Genomic DNA, 20,782 nt, shown 5'->3' with positions numbered 1-20,782 from the left:
CACAGATCTCGCAGCCATTACTCTACAAAATAGCATGAGGTGCATAAAAAACAATTCTGCTTTCAGTGCACGCATACTTTCACACACATCCAAATACATACATGCACGCACACGCACACACACACACCCAGTTCTTTGTTAAGCAGACCCACGGTCGAGTTGCGGTTGCAGAAGTTAAGACTTCCATTAAAACTCACATAAGAGAACCATATGCGAGCGATATAGTCCGTGTGTGCAGTTTTAACCCAACACAAACACACACACTTTGCTTTTTACCATTCTCTTGTGGCTGGCAGTTCAATAATCCTGATGATATTTTATATAGATAATTCCTGCAGCTGCTTCTCCACATAAACTCGGCATTCCTCTCAACGCTAACCACCATTTTACCATATAAACGCAGCATACGAGATTATAAACGGTTGATGAGATTTATGATGCACATGTATACACACCGTTCTACACAGGATATGAAAGAGAAAATTAATCAAAAGCATTATAGATTATATCTCTGCTCTGTTTGATAGTTTGCTTAACCGATTCCAACTCATCTTATCTCAATCTGAAGTCCAACTCAGTCTGGCTTGACAGCAGATTAATTACATCAGCCATGAGAGAGAAATCAAAGTTCAGTTCATCATGTTACAGTCAGAAAAATCAAGAAACATATAACATGAACAACAATAACACAAAACGAAACAGGAAAATGGCTTGTACCCTGTAGGATTCAGGCACTAGGAAACACTCTGAGATGCCCGGGGCTCGATGAGGACCATCATGCACCAGATACGATTCTGTGGCCTGTAATCAAACACAAAACATAAAATTTAGTCATAGGGTCAAACAAAAAATAACTTCTTGACAGATAAATCTGACCAAGAGCTGCATCACAAAGCCAGAAACATAACACTTTAGTGGAACATACCTCAGTCAATCACATGGTCTCTAACTCGTTTTGATTCTCCATGTTCCATTTGTGTTCAGTTCTTGAATAAACCAGTCTGTCATGTTTGTCTGTCAAGCAGACAGCACATAGGTGGAGTGTTTGTAAAGCTGCAGAAAGCTTAACCTTCCTCTGGTCACAAGCATGCTGTGTACATGTGTGTTCTGCATATACTGTAAGCTTCATTAGGAAACTCCAGGACAGCGCTGCTTGTTACTGCTGGTTTAGAATCAGTTTCCCCATCCTAGATGCAAACTTTAATTACTAGAGAGTAGCGAACACTGACTCTAGATCAGTGATTTAAGGCAACTTTGCGGCATATAAAGTGAAAAACAAGTGTAGGATTTTGTCTAGAAATCAAAATGACTAAAAAAGGCAACATATTAAATTAATGTGATAGTAATAGTAATAGTATTTTCTTGTAAAATGTACTCCAATAATCTTTGTTTTATTTACAACTTTGAAAAATCATTATGCTGTGTATGCACCGAAAAAAATCTTCACTTCTGAAATGACTATATACTATTAATAAAAGCATAAACAACATAGCATCAAAACAAACTCAAAGTATGTAAAACATTTTTAAATATATAAAGCAATATCCATATTAACATCCAACCACTCTCTCAATCGACTCAAAATTAGCCTGCACTGAGATGACGTTTGATGGCACTCCGATTTTAGCTCAGCTTCTACAAGACTTTCATAATGTTGAATGGCAATGCATTTTAATGCATTAGGTGAGATTGGATATTGTGTTAATAATGATAATTTATATACCAGTCTGGAGCATTTTCTGAATGTATGCATGGCTCTAGATGGAAGGAAATTTACTGTAAATGCAAGAAAAACTAGTCTCTAAGATTTCGAGTGGTGCATACCTACATCTCCATTAAAAAGAAGAGAAAAGCAAAAAAAGTTAAACTCTAAATTTCTTAAACCACAGCAGGTATCCAGAGAGCCAGCAGGACCTCATTCAACAACCATCCACACACACACTAATAATGTTCAAATATGAACAATAAACTTTAACCACAAATACACGTGCATAAATACATATCAACATCCATTCCAGCGCATACGCGCACACACAGTTCGCTCATAATAAGTCCCAGGCATTGGCACTAGGCTCGGGCAGTGGTGAATAACAAAGCCTATTCATATCCACCCAATGAAACGTTAGCTTTCCCAATTTTCCCTCACTTTTATAGGCTCCCAGCTACAGCGCGCTAAAATCTCATTCAAGCACGGAACAATTGCTGATTGGCTTTATTAGAACATAAACATGCATTTTGATAATTAAAGTGAACGATTAAAAAGCACATGTTACTCCGAGGCAAGTTCACGGCTCTGGCTGTTCTGAGAAAGTTGTTGAAAACAGAAGAGCTAAAGAGTGAAAGCTGTGGGAAGGAGCATTTTATGGGGCAGCAAATAGCAGTAAGCAGGTGAGCCCTTCACTGATGTTTTGTGAAGCTCTCCAGCTCTTTAAAAAAACCTAAAAAAAGTAATTTAAAGAGCATTAACCAAAAGCCCAAATGTCTAGCAAAAAGTGATGCAAGTGGAAGGTTTAAAGCACTCCCACAAATGTCAAAATCCCTGACAAACTCTGAACGCACTCGGTTGGATTTCTTTATGCGGATTTTAGGTACTGATTGACTCAAGTGTTTACTTTTGTTTAGTTTCAGGGTACTGATTACTCTCATGTTCCAGGAAATCAGCTAACCAGATTTCACCATGCGCTCTTTCCAATGGCTCCCATCGCTCTGAACCGAAGCAGAAAATGGAAAACGTTCCACTGACTCATTCGATTTCTCTTAATTTAATTGACTTGATTCTTAACCCCTAAAATAAACCAGCAAATTAAAGCCGTCAGCGAGGCCAGGCCGCACAATCCAGCTGAACAAACTCAACTCGACCGTATTTCGCCGTGCTGAGATCATCCGTTCATTTGTCTTGTCCACAGATGGAGAACAGAAGTCTACGTTGACGCCTGGAGGAACTCTGAATTTCGCTATTATCCTTATTTCGAGAGGAGGAACCTTCAGCCTCGTCTTCACCTGCAAAAACCTCCTATTTTTCTGTAGTGAGCTATTAATTATATATGGGCTGTATGCATATGGAGCATATGCAGGGTCCATATGGCCAGCCCTCAGCCAGAATCTCAAGCCTCTTCTTAATTAACATTTTAGAGGCGAAGCGCACAGAGAAAAGAGGGACATTTCAAAGCGGCTCTGGGAGCCTCTGACCTAATTGGAGTCAATGGAGATGTATGTAAATGTGTTAATTACGACAAGTTTCCTCGCTCTCACCGATAAATAGAGCTCTTTGTTTAAAATGTTTAATTGGTGGGAATAACAGAATCAAATGAGGGGGTTCCTCCATAGGTCCTTACGGGGGAAAGAGACAGAGAGAGAGAGATGTATATGGGTTGGAGGCATATGGCAATACGTTTGTGGTTTAGTGGAATGCTTAAGTGGTTAAATTCCTGAAATATGAAGTTTCTCTCTCTCACACACACAGACACATACTTTTGTGGTCTGGAGTTTAAGTGTGTAATTTCAGCGCTTAACAGAACTGCAAAATTAATGACTGTTTCAAACTACTTTCGATCCCTTTTTGACTATCGTTCGGACAAACTGGTGGTCTCAGACCCAAACTCTTGTCATTGGTTTAGCCAATGTTGTTTGAAAAATAGACTGAAAAATCACACATATTACTTTTAAATTAGATGATTAGAGGAAATTTGAGTGGTGACTGTCCACGTTAAACTGGTAAATGCATTGCTATGCAGTTGCTAGGGTATTCTGTTTGCTCACTTAAAGGGATAGTTCACCTAAAAAATTTAATTTGATCAGTTTACTCAATCTCATGTTATTCCAAACCTATAAAACAACATTACACCACATAGACTTTCATTGTATAGACCAAAACGGCTTTTTTTTCTAAAATATATCCTCTTTTGTGTTCCACAGAAGAAAAATCCAACATTAAAAAATAATAATAAATGATGTTCATTCAACAAACTACAGTGAGTTAGACTTGATAACTGGAAATATAAATGAATGTGTGTTTATGATTAAAAAAAATTATTAAAAAAAGTTACATAATTTAAAACATTGCTCAAAAAATTACATAAAATTACGCTAAATTATTAAACCGATTTCCATTGACAAATTTCAAAGTTATCAAAACAATTTCATAAAGTTACTACAACTTATTTTTAAAAAATGTTAAATTTAAAAAGAGTTTAAATTACACACAATATTAAGCTGTAATGTAATGTAATGATCAACAGTGTGTCAACAGAACTCGTCAAAATATTTACAACTTCCAAGGTTTAATTAAATCAATATAAGAATTTTCAACTTGCTACCATGCATTTATAAGTAACAGGTTTTCTGAATGTGTTTTTAAAATGTAGATATAGGCCTAGTCTGGCCACCTCAAGTTTATAATTTATTCTCAACCTCTTTTAAGGCCTTTTAGAACCTCTTATAAAAGCAACAGCACATCTTTCCACAACAAACCAAAATTACGTAACAATATTTAATATTTAGGTTTTTAGCAGATTTTCCAGTTTTGAAAACCCTCAAAATATGAGCAATAGTAATAGTAACAAAACCACAGCAATTCACATACACAGTAATGCAGTTATTCATTCCCCTCCAATAAAGAGTCTACATATGTATCTGCTAACTTTACACAGAACATTCCCACTCACACACACACACACACACACACCTGGCCATCCTCCACACATTCTAAAACCAGCTGGCCCGAGAACAATCAGCACAGGTCCTACTGATTTTCCCTTTTTTCACCCCTTTTTCTTTGTCTTTTGTTTGTCTCCAAACGACACAGCAATTACTATTAGCACCATTGTTTTTTATCATTATGATTTACTAGCTGGCAATACCGAGCCAAATCAGCCCGCATATAAACCTGTCCTCTATGGCAACCGCATCAAAGAGAGACGAGAAAGGAGGAGGAATGAGAGAACGAGTGCTATATAAAAGGATGAAGCGTCCTTTCTCTGTGTGTCTGCCAGTAGCACCTCAGGGAGAACTGTTGGAAAAATGTGATTTTTCACACCAGCATCTCAGAGGCAATAGCAGAAGGAGAAAGAGAGAGATGGAGAGACCGACCGATAGAGAGAATCTGGAATGAACGAGAGGCTGCTAATTATTAAAGCTCTGTTTGGGGTTTTGACACGAGTTTCCTGGCTCACACCAAACCCGGTTTGCACCCGGCACCTCTGATCTCCACTTTCACGGCTTGTCTTCTCCGTAACTTGCTTGTAAGGGCCTCTGTGATCTCTCCAGGTGTATCTATACATGCATGCATTCCCTGGGAGTTTATGGGCGCATACGCATGAGCATTTGTGTGTGAGTGTGTGCAGGTGTGCAGTGGTGTTGCGGTGTTCGTCTGCACATGTTCATCAATGTTAATGGGCTGAATAAAAGCGAGTAGGTGGCTTTGCATTACGGCATCTCATGTGCCAACACAGATGCCACAAACACAAAACGTCCTCCCATAAGAAGTTTACACCCAGAAACAAGTTCATGCAGCCGTCCACCAATCACCGCAGGGCACTGAATCCATGGCAACCCTGGCATCGTGACAACCAGTCAATCTAGAAAAGACGGTTCTGGAATTCACAGCCTGAGCAGAGTCGCCATAACTAAGTCCGTGAGTTCGGCCAATGGGATTTCGAGCAGGTTTGCGAAATGCATTTAAACCACTAATTTGATGGAGTTCGGTGTACTAGTCATCACTTCACACAGTCCAGACGCTTTAATCTGACTTGAGTGCTTGACCTCGCTCCTGGAGAATAAGTTTGCATTTCTTTATTGCGTAGATCTCACAGGTGTGCTTGGCTGAAGAGGATGTTCGATGCTTTGAAAAGATGTGTCATGATAAAAAAATGCTTGCTGCAGGCAAATGTGGCGTTTCATATTCAGATCCAGCCCCTTCAGCCTGCAAAGGCCTGTCAATCTCACATTTAAGGTCTGACTTAAAATTCCCAATCTAAACACAGCCTGATGTGCTTGCTGTGCAAATATTTACTCAGACACAATTACTAGAGCATGCAAGTCCTAAACTAACAAATAACTGGAAATAATGTTGCTCCTCTGAACACACACAGGTGTGAGTAACTGAAGTAAGTCTAACATCGTAGATTGAAATAAATAAATCACAAGTATTATTTTCATATAACTTGATTGTATAGAACACACCGGCTCCCCATATTTTATAGCGTGAATAATGCAGCTCATTTTAAGATCCGTCTGTTTGAAAACTGCCCGTTGTGCTGAAAAGCTGACTGAAAATCACAATTTCAGACATGCCAAGATATGCTACCTGTTTTCATCACATTACAATGATAGTATTATATATATAATATAATACACATTTGAAATTACTTGCATCTCAAGCAGGTATATCACAACATTGGCCTGCATGCTAATTACAAACTCTAATAAAAGTACCATCAAAAACATCTAGCCTACTATAAGATCTTGCAAAATACATCATAATATATATATATATTTTAAATCCATTCTGCTACAGATAGTTGGCCTTATACATCTCCATCTCTTTAACATCAATTTAATTAGGCCTAATAGTTTTGCCATATGATGTGGAACTGAGCATGTGGATTTAGACCTTCCCTGACTACTTCAGTTTAGATGTTGCTTTTTGAGAGATAACGCCACCTGAATAAATATTAACATTGAAGTATAACCTAAAATTACCCTAAAACTAAATAAAGAAGGAACATTACAATCAAGGCTCATGACAATCAAAAAATAAATTACCTGTTACATTTAGATGTTATTTTGTATTTGTATTTCGAGGAATCATATTCACCATTATTACTAATATTACATTATTATTAGCTATTAATTGCCTGCTAGACATAGAAAAACAAAATTAAGTATTCTTGGTATTTCACAGCACTTTCCAAACAACTAACAACAATATTATAATAAAAGCTATAAACCGTATGTTGTATGAAAGAGAGGCGAAAGTATATTTTTTATCTTTGAGCGACGAGTTGTCAGATTGCGCTTTTTTTTATTTCTAAAAAGCTCGGCTTCGACGTTTGAAATCTGTTGGCTTCGACCTCCGCAAACAGTGGGAAAGATATTGATTCTCATAGCACGTACCATTGTAGTTGAGGGGACTTTGCCAGCTCTCCTCAAAGACCCATTTTTCTTTAAAACCTTCCGCGTCCAAAAAAAAAAAAAACAGGAGAGGGAGCGGGTGCACCAGTCGGTTTCTTCGGTGATACCGGAAGCGAAAAAAGAACTCAACAAGTCGGGCTGTTTCCCAGAGTTTGTCCCGTCTGTAAATGTAAAGCTTTCTCCTGCACTTTCCGGAACGATGGATTATCGCCGTCCCTGGGCACTGCTTGCGCAGGCTATACTGTGAACCGTTCCGTTTAAAATATGTTTCTCCTGCTGTCACGATGGAGCCTCGCTGGCGGCACCGACCGGAGAATTCTCAAACTCGGTCGAAATTCTCCGCGAGCGCCGGTGTACGCAGAACCGCTCGTGCGAAGACGTTCTGCGTGACCGTGAGTGATTTTCTTCGTCTTTATGTCCTGAAGTCAGTTCCTGTTTGTCTTGAATGCATCTCCCGTACCATAACGGGACCCCCGCTGTTCCCGGACAGATGAACGCGAGAGGCGTCCTCAAATGCCGTTGCAGTCACCAATACGCGGCGCGCACATTGCGACAGTCTAATCCGTAGACTCACCGAAGGGATCTTGCCTGTTGGCTAAAGCTTACTGACGCTGCATTTAAATCACGGGAGAATAAACGTCCTCCCCGCGTGAGTAAATATCGGTTGTCGCCTCAGTCGACCCGTGGCTGCACCGGGGTAACGGGTCGTTGAGGCGTCGAGCTGGTAAATTATTGATCAATGCGCAACTGGCATCGTGTGGCAGCTGCGGCTTTGGGGCATTAGTAGGGCTGTGGGAAAATCATGGACGGCGCGGATTACTGAACACCGAGCCAGACTGTACACACAGGGATAGACGGGTAAAAAACAACTCAAATAGAGCACGACCAAAAGTGCAGGAAGTAGCTACAGGAATAGCCGGAGTCCAATGCATCCAAGATGTTCAATGCGCGAATTATGGGGGGGGGGGGGGTCGACATTTTAGAGAGACTTTCTGTCAGTAATTTTCTGGGCGCAATCGGCTGAGGTTCGACTAGCGCAACCCAAATTGTCTTTTGGCGCCCCTAGCGCAGTTGTCTAACTCTCAACAAGCCTACCTTTAAGATGTTTTAAGCAAAACGCGGTAGATTTTTGCGATACATTTGTGTTGTGTACATCTACAACAACGTGATGACAGCTTTTGTTGGTTATAAGTTCCACTATAGCGATGTATAACGATCGATCAACTGTTGCTAACAATATAGATTTAGCGTTGGCTATAATGACTAAACTGTAAGATAACTTTTTTTGGTGTCCCGTTGAGTGCCGGTGTCTCGTGCCATCCATCAGATTCTGTTACTTCTGAAACGACACAAACAAGCACCAACAGCTCATCAATAATACAATAAAGTGCATCATCATAATCCTCCAATAGGAAACTGTCCAACAGGTGCAGCATCAGATTACTGCTTATTTTAAATAAAATGGGACTGGTTAAATTTTTTTTTTCCCAAAAGGGTTTCATTTAGCCCCAATGGTCCAAAGTAGACCTGTTATAGGCTATAGCTTAAGCAGTCAGATATACTTATTTTCTACTGGCTGATCAAGAGATATATAATCATTCGATATATAATTTGAAATACATGAACATTGATAGGAATCGATTAATCTAGATGAACATATTTTTATGATACATTTTGAACAGTAAGTTTCTTCACAGCAGTGAATTTCGCAGCTTACCAAAAATCTTCTCTTATGTGCTCAACCAGATCAAAGCAAAACCTGCTGTACGAGGGATATTGTGCATTACATTACTAATTCAGTTTACAAAATTAAAAAATATACTGTGGATTTCTAAATTATTTCCCCAAATACTAACACATACAGAGAAATGTAGCACTAGGCCTACAACACTTCACTTACAAAGCTTCACTTAGGCTACAATTAAAATAAAACCAGCAGGGTTTTCACATTGTATTTATATAATTATTTTTGATAAAGCTTATAATGATCATTGTCTTTTTAAAAGTTTTTGATAAAATTAGTAAGGACTGCATGATCGACAGAGACACTGATTTTTAGCAATGCTTCAAGATGTTTATTTTTTACATTTGCTATTTGTTGTGTATATTAAAGACTTTAAATTGAAAGATTCCATAGAGAAAAAAAAAAACTATATGTTGATAAATAAGTCGAAGAACTTAGTTCTTGTTATTTGGTAAATTAACGATAGGCTATATCTTAACTGATGCTAATATATGGCATAATAATACATATGGCATAATAAATAAAACAATTTTAATAAAGTCCTTAAATATTTAAATAGGCGTCTCACATACTTTGTTTATATATTTTATTTTCCTTTTTTTACCCATATTGTATCTCAATATCTAGATATTTTAAAAATATATATTACATTAAACTGATTATTTATCAAACGGCTTAGCATTTCATAATATTTTATCCAACTTGCCACTGCTCTCAATTGTGCAGTATGAAACGACAAACAAGAAGTCTTTGTGAGAAAATATATATATATATTTTTTTTGCATTAACTTTGCACTAATAAGGCTTTTCCGTATAAATTTAGTTGACTAATTACTGATTTATTTTATCCTTCGATATTGGCCAACATTGATTTGTTATTTTTTTTAAGCATTGCCTAAGTACTGTGTTTTAAAACATTTCTGAAGCGCTTTAGCGAATTGATTAACCTTTTAATGAATTTTAATTAAGCATAAGTTCAACAAAACTAAAAATTCGTTTTGCAAAATACATCACATGATTTTTAGAATCATAATTATAATATTCTAAAATACATTCTTATTGTGCAGCTTGAATTTCCCACTTTAAATATTGTATAATAGATATGGAAATTGATTATACAATATAATGCTATAGCAATTAATGTTGCGTATATTAATCGATACTTAATTTTACTGAACAAAGAACGATTTAATCAACTGAATAAATCCAATAACCTACATCTTTATATATTTTACTAATACATTTGACCAAAAAGGACCAAAAGACAATGATTTAAATTTCGTGCCAAATTAAAATATTTTTAATGCAGTAAATTGGGGAATTGAGTGATTTATGACGAAAAATAAAATAAAACGTTTCAACAAACAGTTTTTAAAAATGCACTCTTGCTTTAGGCCTAATAAAACATTTATGGTTATTTTATGCATCAAATTATCTGAATTTAGTATAACTTCAAACATTATAGCATAATATGGCTCAAAAGCAAACAGTTCTGAATCTCTTCGAAAATATTAGACAGGCCAATATTTGACTGTCGTTTTTAACTGTGATGGGGATTTAAATGAGGAATAATTTCAGCAATAATTACGACGCCTCCAGTGGAAGTATATAAAGACATGCACTGCTACCGAGAAGATTATTCAGCTTCAGTTTTGATCATCAAAGGTGTGTTTATCACCTTGTAATCGAATTCTGTGGAACTGTTAAATGCCCGATGTGAGTTTATTGCAATGAGTGGCAGACGACCTTCTGACGGAGCTGAAAACAAAACTTCTCACTGCAACTTCTGTGAGAAACCTTCCCCATTGGCTCTATTTCACACGGAACAATTAGAACCAACAGCAAACTTCGTTTCTTAACGATCGAATAATGCGTTCCAGGTCGAGTTTGGAGCGAACCGAGCTCGCCGTTAATTGCGCTCGCACAGCGCGACCGAGAGTGGGACCGGAGCGGGTTCAGCATCACTGAAATCACGGCTCAAGTTAATGAGAGTCTAGCGCTGCCCTGCTCACCACAGGACCTCTTAATGTGACCGCAATGCAGCGTAGGCTGAGGCATGCTGTTTTAAAACCTGGCAGAAGACAAGACATCAGCTGTAATAAACTACAGTCGGTGCAGCGCAGGCTGCTGCAGAAACCTCTGCTGTGCTTCTGACCTGAATGGACATCAACAGTATTTATTTGTAAGAGCCAGAGGAGTCACTTTAATTTTGGTGTGCTCAGATATGATATTTTAACTACACTGCGCAAATGGCAGCAGCGGTTGCCAGAACTTTACAGTAAAAACAGTGGCGATGTTACAAGCAGTTTCCATCGTAAAATTACTAACTGTCATTAAATGATATGCTAGCTCATACTTGAACCATTAAATTTTGTGACCACATGACGACTGAAGGTTATCTTCAATTAGAAACAAACAGCAGTGTCTACACTAAATACCATAAGTGTAACACATAACAGTAAAATAATGCTATAGATATGACTTATACAAGACAAAATAAAACAAACAGCCCAAAACAAACAAACTTTCTAAAAATGCAATGGTCCATGGAGAGATGGCCTGTTTTTATTTACAAATAATTTTAATTATGCCAAAAATTATAACTATTATTATTATCATCATCATCAATTTTACAGGACCTTTTTGACAGCTTTACAAGCAAACCGAAGATAAATTAAGATCGTGAAAACAAAGGTTTTCCAATAAATTTACATTTATTACAAAAATAATAGTTACTGCTCTTTTGATGAAAACTGTAAGATTTCAAATTATGACTTTTTTGGAATAAACTTTTCAATGCAGCATTCCAGATTACAGTATGCTCACAAATAAAAATACTTGCTGAAAAATATCTGTCCCACTCCAAATAAAATAAAAAACCCCCCAGCTAAAATGACTTCAGCTGCTGGCTCCTGATGTGTAACCTTTTTTTGTGATAGATACAAGAAAACTGGCATATGAGTCTCCTCTCTTGTTTTAATCTGGCTCTCTAAATGCAGTTTTGAATTACAAAACATTTGCTTTTTTCCCCCCGCCGCTTCTTTTCTTGGTATTCTGTAACGGTCTTCTGCTGTTCACTTTGAGGAGAAATGGAAGCCTGAGAGAGAGGGCAAGCCAGAAAACCCAAGAAAAACACAGTTACTCCCAAGCAACAAAGTGGCAAGAATGCGAGTCTTGGCTTCGACTGCTGCTCTTAACATTTTCTCATCTAAAAGAGGACGTTTACACAAAGTGCAAACGGATTTAAGACAGCTCTGACACAAATGAGATTATAATTCACTGCAGGACATGGGGATACATCCTGTTACATTGCTATTGTGTGAGATGGAAACGACAAGGGGAAGAACATCATTTTAAATCATAAATTAAATAGTTAAATTCTGAAAGCGAAAGGACATTTAATGCAATGGATTCAGCCACAACAAACCTTTAGAAAAAGGATTACGGTACAAAGCATCACCTCAGGTGACAGCCAGCAGTTGAAGGCAGTGTGTGTGGTAATTTTAGTGAGGGGTGTGGTGAGCGGTTCGTTTATCTCCAGTTCACCACCACAGGCCTTGTGGTCTGATAGCTGTAGATTTGCCCGGCAGCCCACAGACTCTGGCAAAGCCACAGACCACAGCGAAGGCGCTTCGGTCCGGATAACCTATCTTTATGCAGAATCCTGGTCTACAGCAATCCGAAACAGAGTGGTTTCGACGTACGTGACCTCAGCCTTAACGTGCGCGAGTGTCGTTTCGTCAAACGTCACTGTAGACCTCAAAAAACAGCTAGTGTCTTTCAGTATTATATGCCAAAGAAGGAAAATAAAGGTTCACTGCTGTTACTCAAGATACAAGTTTTAGCCTAAATCTACCTCTAAATGTCAATTTACAAGCCTCCCAGAATATATGCAAGTGACCAACATTTGTACCCAAACCTCTTTATATTTCTTTCATAGCAGAGCTACAAAAATATTGAACATTTTTCTCCACTCACATTCTCAAATTTGCACTAATAATCTCTCTTTCCTTTAACACGTCTGTTTCCTCACACAGCCTGCATTATAACCGCAGGGTAAATTTTCCAAAAAATCTCTCTACGGGGGCGTAATGTTTCAATTTGTGTCACTTTCCATTACAGTGTCCATGTTCCAGTGCAATTACGTAAGCAACTACTGAAATGATGCCCCACGAACAACGAGGACATTGTTATTGTTGCAGTTTTCTGGTAAAATGTATAACACCGCCACTGTAGTGCACCCAATATTTGCACTCATTTAACCTTTAACGGAGCATCTGGTGTCTAAAGGGTGAGATGTAAAGCTATAGAGTGCCGCAGGGATGACTTATTTTTGTTGGCCAAAACCTAGAAACATCCGGTTCCATCATCCCAAGTCAATAGGTATTTTGAAAGGGGTTTTGGTTAAAAGGTTTGTGGTGAACTCGAGCTTAAGACATTTTTTTCACATTTTATTCTACAACATAAATATACTTAAAAATAGCTTTTACTTGCCTCGGAAAAGGCTAATAAGTGGCTAAATGAGACTACTGAGGTTGTCGGGACATTAAATGTTATGTTGAATGGGAAAACTCATCTACACAATAATGCTTTCACAGCCTCATTATTATAATTGCACTCTAGGAAACTATTCTAACTCAAATTTTTAGGGAAAGTTTTTTTTAAAGAGTTTCTGAAGCTCAATGGTGATGTTGAAGTCATGCAACCGAGGTGTAGCTTTGCTTCTGCTGTTTGTATAGGCTTCAAAATTCATAAAAGTTGTGTTTATTAGTTAAGATTATAATGATGAACAAAACATGTAACTTTGCTGGTCACAGAGCTAATTTTGTGCAATAATCCAAACGCAAACGGCTAAAAATCCTATTGGGTTTTTGTCAAGGATAATGATAACTTCCAGGTTGGCCTTCAGAAATACGTCAACACTGCAGCAAAGTAATCTTCGCTGAAAACCAGGTGCATCTCATACCAGGGGCGTAGCCATCATTTCAAAAGTGGGGGGGACGGAATGTCTAGTGATATACCTGTTCTTTTTTTCAGTTAACCCTTGTCTAATTGACAGGTTTTATTTTTAATCATACCTTTTTGCTTAATATGCTTTATGATTATATTGTTGTATATGATTATAAAACAGAAGGAAAGAAAGAGAGAAAAAAGAAAAAAAAGAAAGAAATACAACAGCTTGTCACTGGGACAGTACCATTAAAAGGACATCTTTGTACCTTATTTACCCCAAAGAGTTTCATAGTTGTACATAACGGTACATATTGGTACTCTATATGTGCGCTTTTTTGAGTATAAGTTACAAAGATGTCCTTATAAGGGTACTATTGTTTACATATTTCAGATTGTATTTTGTGTGTGTTGTATGTACAGTACATGGCACACAGTAATGGATACTTGCACATTCACATACTTCTTTATTCTGTTCTGTTCTATTATACATTAGTCTGATTACTCTATGTTAAAATAAATATCTTATCATAGACAATGCTGTAAATAATCTTTACCTCTGAAGCCTCACTGAAACTTTCTGCCTCATTCACTCTCATCTCTGAATGCACTTCTGCCTCTGTCTACAGCAAATAAAGTAGTGTTTGAAACATCTACATACAGGGAATAGTGACATACAGAAGAAAATAACACATTAAGTACACTGCTGGACAATAACCAGTCATTTGTATCCTAAATTATTTTTTAACACTTTAGAATGATAAACACATATTCACTATTAACTATGACTTTTACTTCAATAAACTCTTCATTTACTGCTTATTAATAGCTTGTAAAGTAGTCGTTGTAGTTCTTAAGTTTAGGATTATGGGATACGTGTTAAAATAAAAGACGTTACAAAACAGTTACGGAAAAATACACTGAAAATAAATAAGTGCATGTTTGTCCAGGCAGCTTTTTGTTTTCTCCATGTAATGAACATCAAACTTGCTAATTATTCAACAAGAGCAATAGGCAGAGTCACTCAACATTGTGCAACACTATTCGGATCCCACATGCCAACTTACGCTGCTTGACTTCTTCGTAAAAAAGGAGTGAAGAGTTTCTTGCCGCTTTGAACTCATCTCGACATCTAATCAATGATGGATACAGCGCGGGACCGCGGGCGCGAGACTGGCATGTCGTGACGTCACAAACTGAGTGACTGATTGCCATGGAAACGTAAACGTCATGTATATCTTGTCTCTTTGAATTTTAAATTATTCTGCATTTATATACATTGCTCCATTAAAACCTCAACATGTCGAGAACACAACTGTCCAATGAAACAGTGCGGGGGACGAATTTACTTTTTATAAAAAGTGGGGGGGACACGTCCCCCGCGTAATCTACGCCCCTGTCTCATACACATCTTATGGTAAAAATCATGGTAAAGTTCAATCTTAACCTGAGGCCCGTCTGTGATTAGGTAAGCCTGGGACAACCAGCTCTCCCCAAGTAACTCTCACAAAGGAAGTTCCTTAAAAGCCAAATCATGTTCTGTGGTGATCCAGTACAACAAAGTGACCTTATCAGCTGAGCACACTGCCCATGGCGTTTGGCCTGATATCCGCCCAGGGTCACGGCATATGCCTGGCTGCTACCTCAACAAAAACCCAACAACAAAACACAACATTGCCACTGTCAAAAATTAATTTAGTTCAAGATTTTTTTTTTTTACTTGTTCCAGTGCCTATGAATTTTCTTGCCTCCTACTGGTCCATCGCATGGGGTTGATCAACAAACCAGTTGTTTGATGACAGTGAGAGTCCTCATTGTTTCGGTTGGCCCTTGTTACCTCGTTTCTGGAAGCTTCTGCGGGGCAAGAGGTCGGGCTCCTGGGTGAACGCCACCGTTCCGGTCACTGTAGAACAGTCGAGGGCGTTGACTTTGGCTCTTTGGGGTCTTTGGGAGCCCAGCCCGAGGGCATTCAGGCAGATGCTGAGGGGTCATTGGCGTGTGAAAGAGGATCGCTGGATGCGGGACAGCAACAGTACTGTGGTGTGTGCATTCAGGGGGTCAGATTTATGTGGAGATTGAAAGTACTGTAGAAAGACAGATTGAAGTGAGGGATTCATCCACGCACATGCAACTTTATAATACAAATAAAATGACCTCCAATACAAACATATTTGATTTTGTGCAATTTAACACATGCCTACTTCCACTGCTATCTTTATGGCAAAAAAAAAAAAATCAGGTTAAAATATGATAAAATATTTTAAGATTAAAACCTGCGTAACACTTAAATTTTGAAAGTGAAGGTTGTTTGACTCTTGAAATCTCTTCAAAAGTCTCAGGCGGATAAAGCAATTTCAATTACGAACAAACAAAAAGACACTGAAATATATATATTTTTTCCATGTTCTTTCACACTGTGCCCTTCTGTTTTATTTTCTAGTAGCACATTGTCAACTATTGTTCAGATTTTACTCAAGGGCATACAGTGTAAGCACGGCTGTTTTACTCTTGGCTGACTGTAGCTTTGAAGTGCAGTACTTGGTGTGCGGCAATGCAAGAATTTGTTTAATGAATGCATTTTATGGCTGAAGTTTTGTTGAGTTTGCGACTCCTGACTGGGAGGCTTTTGTTCTAAACAAGGCTTTTGTTCTGGATGTTTTGGATGACATCCTGAATAATTCAAGCCTGATGAATTATGTGTATGTTTTTTCCCTTTCCCTCTTATTCTTACCAGTCTCTATTCCCTTAAAATTCCTGGCCTTTACATCTTTTGTTGTGTTTTGCCCTTCTGTTCCCTCTTCCCATCTGTCTTTTACAGGTTTAGATTCTGTTGTCTTCTCTTCGTTCTTACTCCATTTCTCATCTCTATTTTGTGAGCTTCAGCTGTTTTTCTTTTCAGCTCTCCATCTGGGCCTGATTAAGTGAGTAAGTGAATCTTATTAATCAGAATTCATTTCTGCATGAGCCATACCTGTACTGATCTGCTGTTGTTATATCAACATTCCTGATTGCCATTTCTGTCTCTACCTTATGAATTCCTGACAGTAACTGTAGAGTTGAAGGAAAAGAAATCTTCCAAGATGTCTGAAGAGTCACGCACCATTAGATCGAACATCGAGAACTTTAAATCAAACAGTAGTAGCGGTACTATAAAAGGCTGTACAATTCTACACATTAAATACATAGACTTACCTATATGAAAATGTGCATTTAAAAATTCAACAAGAAAAAAAAGGCAATAAAAATAATAATTATATTAATATACTGACTTCCAAAGCTTCTGTATTTTCCTTTTCTTTAATATATATAAATAAATGTGTGTGTGTGTGTGTGTGTGTTACACTCTTTTAGTAATTCGTAAGAAGCTTTGTTATAATATAAAGACAAAAAGAGCTGGAGAGGAGAGCATGAGGACAAAAGTAACGAAGAGTTAATTCTTTGGCATTAGTGGGAATCATTTGGCAATACAATTTCACTGAGACAATGAATATTTATGATGACTTGCTGAAACCGCACACACACACAGGCCCTCCAACACTTGGTCACAGCACATGGAGAGCCAGCTGTTGCTGGATGACCTGGGCATCTGCCCTCTCAGAGAGCGAGAACTGTGACAGGAATGAATAGTATTGCTTTATCACTGTCTCTCAACCAAACAATAAATTATTTTACCTTTTACAGCATTTCTCTGTGTCTCTCTATTGTCTCTGTCACTTGTGTAATGAACAGTAATTTAGTAGGCTATGTATGCTGTGTGTAGTGTATTTTATATATATATTAAATGTCAATGGTTTCCTTGCCAATTTCTTTAATTTCGTTAGTATACTAAGACACACACACACACACCACACCCAGCTTTCTCTCAGTCTCATGAGTGCCAGTGCTCAGGCTGTGATGCCAACAGAGCAAAACTCATGCCCAGACCTTCTGCTGCCCCAGATAGAGCACTGTGTGTGTGCAGATGCAGAGGACAGTGGGGATTAGTGAATAGATCTCTACATGCAGCCTGCTTCACACACTCACACACACACACACACACACACACACACACACACACACACACACACACAGTGAGTCAAGCATATTAACTCAATAATAATAATAATAAATGATTTGAATGCAATGCATGTCGCTTAGGTTAAAAACATACATGGGTCACTGTGTTGAGGTCACATGACCGACAATGCTTTGCAATTTAAAATACTATAAATACTGCAACACTAAGTAAAACCGCATCCATGCCAATAGGTGTATATAGTCAAAGAGCCACTTAAACAAATCAAAAACGTCCTGCCAGCAAACGATAGATAGAACGATAGATAGAAAGATAGATAGACAGATAGACAACAGAACGATTGAGTCGACAGAATGATAGATAGAACTACAACAGAATGGTCAATAGAACGATAGAGCGACAGATCTAGGGGGCAGCCATGGCCTAATAGATAGAGAGTCAGACTTGTAACCCGAAAGTCGTGGGTTCGAGTCTCAGGTCCGGCAGGAATTGTCGGTGGGGGGAGTGAATAATCAGCGCTCTCTCCTCCTTCAATACCACGACTGAGGTGAGACCCTTGAGCATTGGCTGCCCACTGCTCCTGGTGTGTGTTCATGGTGTGTGTGCGCACTTGGATGGGTTAAATGTTCCGAGTATGGGTCCCCATACTTGGCCACACTTCACTTCTTCTATCGATAGAACGATAGAACAACAGAAAGAACGATAGATAGAACAAATAGATAGATACATAGATAGATAGATCCCTGAATTCCGGAAATGTTTGGATGTTTTTTTTAAAAACTAAAAGAATTACATGAGCCAATATTTTATTCACAATAGAACATAGATAACATAAATGTTTAAACTGAGAAATTTTCAAATTTTATGCACAAAATGAGCTCAATTTTAAAAAATGAGCGCAAAATTTTATGCCTGCTACAGGTCTCAAAGTAGTTGGGCTTGTTTACCATGGTGTAGCATCTTATCTTCTTTTCAAAACAGTTTGAAGACGTCTGGGCATCGAGGTTATGAGTTTCTAGAGTTTTGGTGTTGGAATTTGGTCACATTCTTGCCAGATATAGGTTTCCAGCTGCTGAAGAGATTGTGGTCGTCTTTGATGTATTTTTGTTTAATGATACGCCAAATGTTCTCTACAGGTGAAAGACCTGGACTGCAGGCAGGCCAATTCAGCACCCGGACTCTTTTACTACGAAGCCATGTTGTTGTTATAGCTCCAGTATGTGGTTTTGCATTGTCCTGCTGAAATCCACAAGGCCTTCCCTGAAATAGACGTCGTCTGGAGGGGAGCATATGTTGTTCTAAAACCTTTATTTACCTTTCAGCATTCATAGTGCCTTTGAACTGGCTTTTGAATTGAATGCTGATAACACGCTGGAAGTTCTCCCTCCTCTTTAGCCCGGGGGGCACGGCGTCCTGATTTCCAACAAGAATGTCAAATTTGGACTCGTCTGACCATAGAACACTTTTCCACTTTGAAACAGTCCATTTTAAATGAGCCTTGGCCCACAAAACACGACGACGCTTCTGGACCATGTTCACATATGGCTTACTTTTTGCATGATAGAGCTTTAGTTGGCATCTGCAGATGGCACAGCGGATTGTGTTTACAGACAGCGGTTTCTGGAAGTATTCCTGGGCCCATTTAGTAATGTCAATTACAGAATCATGCCGATGAGTGTCGTCTGAGGGCCTGAAGACCATGGACATCCAACAAAGGTCTTCGGCCTTGTCCCTTACGCACTGAGATTTCTCCAGCTTTTTGATGATGTTATGCACTGTAGATGATGAGATTTGCAAAGCCTTTGCAATTTGACGTTGTTTTTAAAGTATTCCACAATCTTTTTACATAGTTTTTCACAGATTGGAGAGCCTCTGCCCATCTTTACTTCCGAGAGACTCTGCCTCTCTAAGACATCCCTTTTATAGCTAATCATGTTACAGACCTGATGTTAATTAACTTAATTAGTTGCTAGATGTTCTCCCAGCTGAATCTTCAAAATTTCTTGCTTTTTCACCCCTTTGTTGCCCCCGTGCCAACTGTTTTGAGACCTGTAGCAGGCATCAAATTTTTAAATGAGCTTATTTAAAAATTTACATTTAAGTGTAAAATTTCTCAGTTTAAACATATGTTGTGTCCTCTATGTTCTATTGTGAATAAAATATTGGCTCATGTGATTTGAAAGTCTTTGAGTTTTCATTTTATTCAAATTTAAAAAATGTCCCAACATTTCCAGAATTCGGGTTGTAGATAGATAGATAGATAGATAGATAGATAGATAGTAGCACCCTCTATGGACTGGCAGTATTAGTACAAACAACCAAATTAACTAAACCGGCCTCTTCTTCAAAATCCACCTTGCAGCAGGACACCTTTCAGCCGCGGGTCAGATTGTGTTTTATCGACACATAACACAATGTATGGGTTAAAAGGATTTGAGACTTTGGCTCGTTGTAGCTACGGAGGTATTGTGTTAGTTCAGCACTGGTAAGTGAAATAAAGGGCATCAGAGCGTACGGCGCTATCAGCTTCACATTAGCCGCTAACTGAGATCCGCGTCTCACAGGACGGGAAAAAACTCCTCTGACGCCAAGAGTTAGTGAAAACGTGTGAGGGCCTATGTGTGTGAACAAGAAAAGTGTGAGAGAAAGACTATTAGTTGATGCTGTGATTATCAAGGCAGTTAAAAGCATGGCACTGCTCAGTGTGTGCGCGAGTGTGTAAAGTGCCTGGCGCGAGGTGCTAATTTAGAGGAATTAAAGAGCACTAGACAGGGCGCTTTTGTGGCAGCAGTTCCTGGTCTAATCTCCCTGCGCCTCAACGGACACACAGACACATACACACACACACACACACTAAGAGAGCGGGCACCAGGCCCATATCACTCCAGGCTATATGGAATGATACAACCACAGGCACAGAGAGAGACGGAGACGCAAACATA

The 20,782-nt window shown here is 38.5% G+C and overlaps 1 protein-coding gene and 1 long non-coding RNA gene across 27 annotated transcripts in view; one reads left to right on the top strand and one right to left on the bottom strand.

Annotated features, from left to right (window-relative positions):
• The window catches only part of LOC306874034 (nuclear factor 1 X-type-like), a 103,981-nt gene extending 88,954 nt beyond the window's left edge, over nt 1-15,027 (bottom strand). For 18 of the 25 annotated variants that reach the window (XM_079423710.1, XM_079423721.1, XM_079423713.1 and 15 more), the window contains exons 1-3: nt 14,893-15,023; nt 14,383-14,448; nt 718-801 (exon numbers count right to left, since the gene is read on the bottom strand). In XM_079423710.1, the coding sequence (XP_079279836.1) occupies nt 718-801; nt 14,383-14,448; nt 14,893-14,949 (207 nt within the window). In that variant the 5' untranslated portion in view covers nt 14,950-15,023. Of the gene's footprint in view, nt 1-717; nt 802-7,113; nt 8,170-14,382; nt 14,449-14,892 lie in introns of those variants that run through there. The other 7 variants (XM_079423744.1, XM_079423745.1, XM_079423739.1 and 4 more) reach the window with 4 other exon arrangements.
• On the top strand, nt 7,234-20,014 carry LOC306874037. Of its 2 annotated transcripts, none has more exons than XR_013784561.1 (3): nt 7,234-7,523; nt 16,644-16,750; nt 16,871-17,502. It is a non-coding gene; the product is annotated as an uncharacterized lncRNA (long non-coding RNA). The 2 variants fall into 2 exon arrangements; XR_013784560.1 differs by lacking the exon at nt 16,871-17,502 and adding an exon at nt 18,977-20,014 and having other exon boundaries at nt 7,243-7,523.
• Nucleotides 20,015-20,782: the final 768 nt, after the last annotated feature.

Source organism: Barbus barbus, assembly GCF_936440315.1.
Source record: "Barbus barbus genome assembly, chromosome: 8".
Taxonomy (NCBI): Eukaryota; Metazoa; Chordata; class Actinopteri; order Cypriniformes; family Cyprinidae; genus Barbus; species Barbus barbus.
This window is presented reverse-complemented; position numbering and strand designations above follow the sequence as displayed.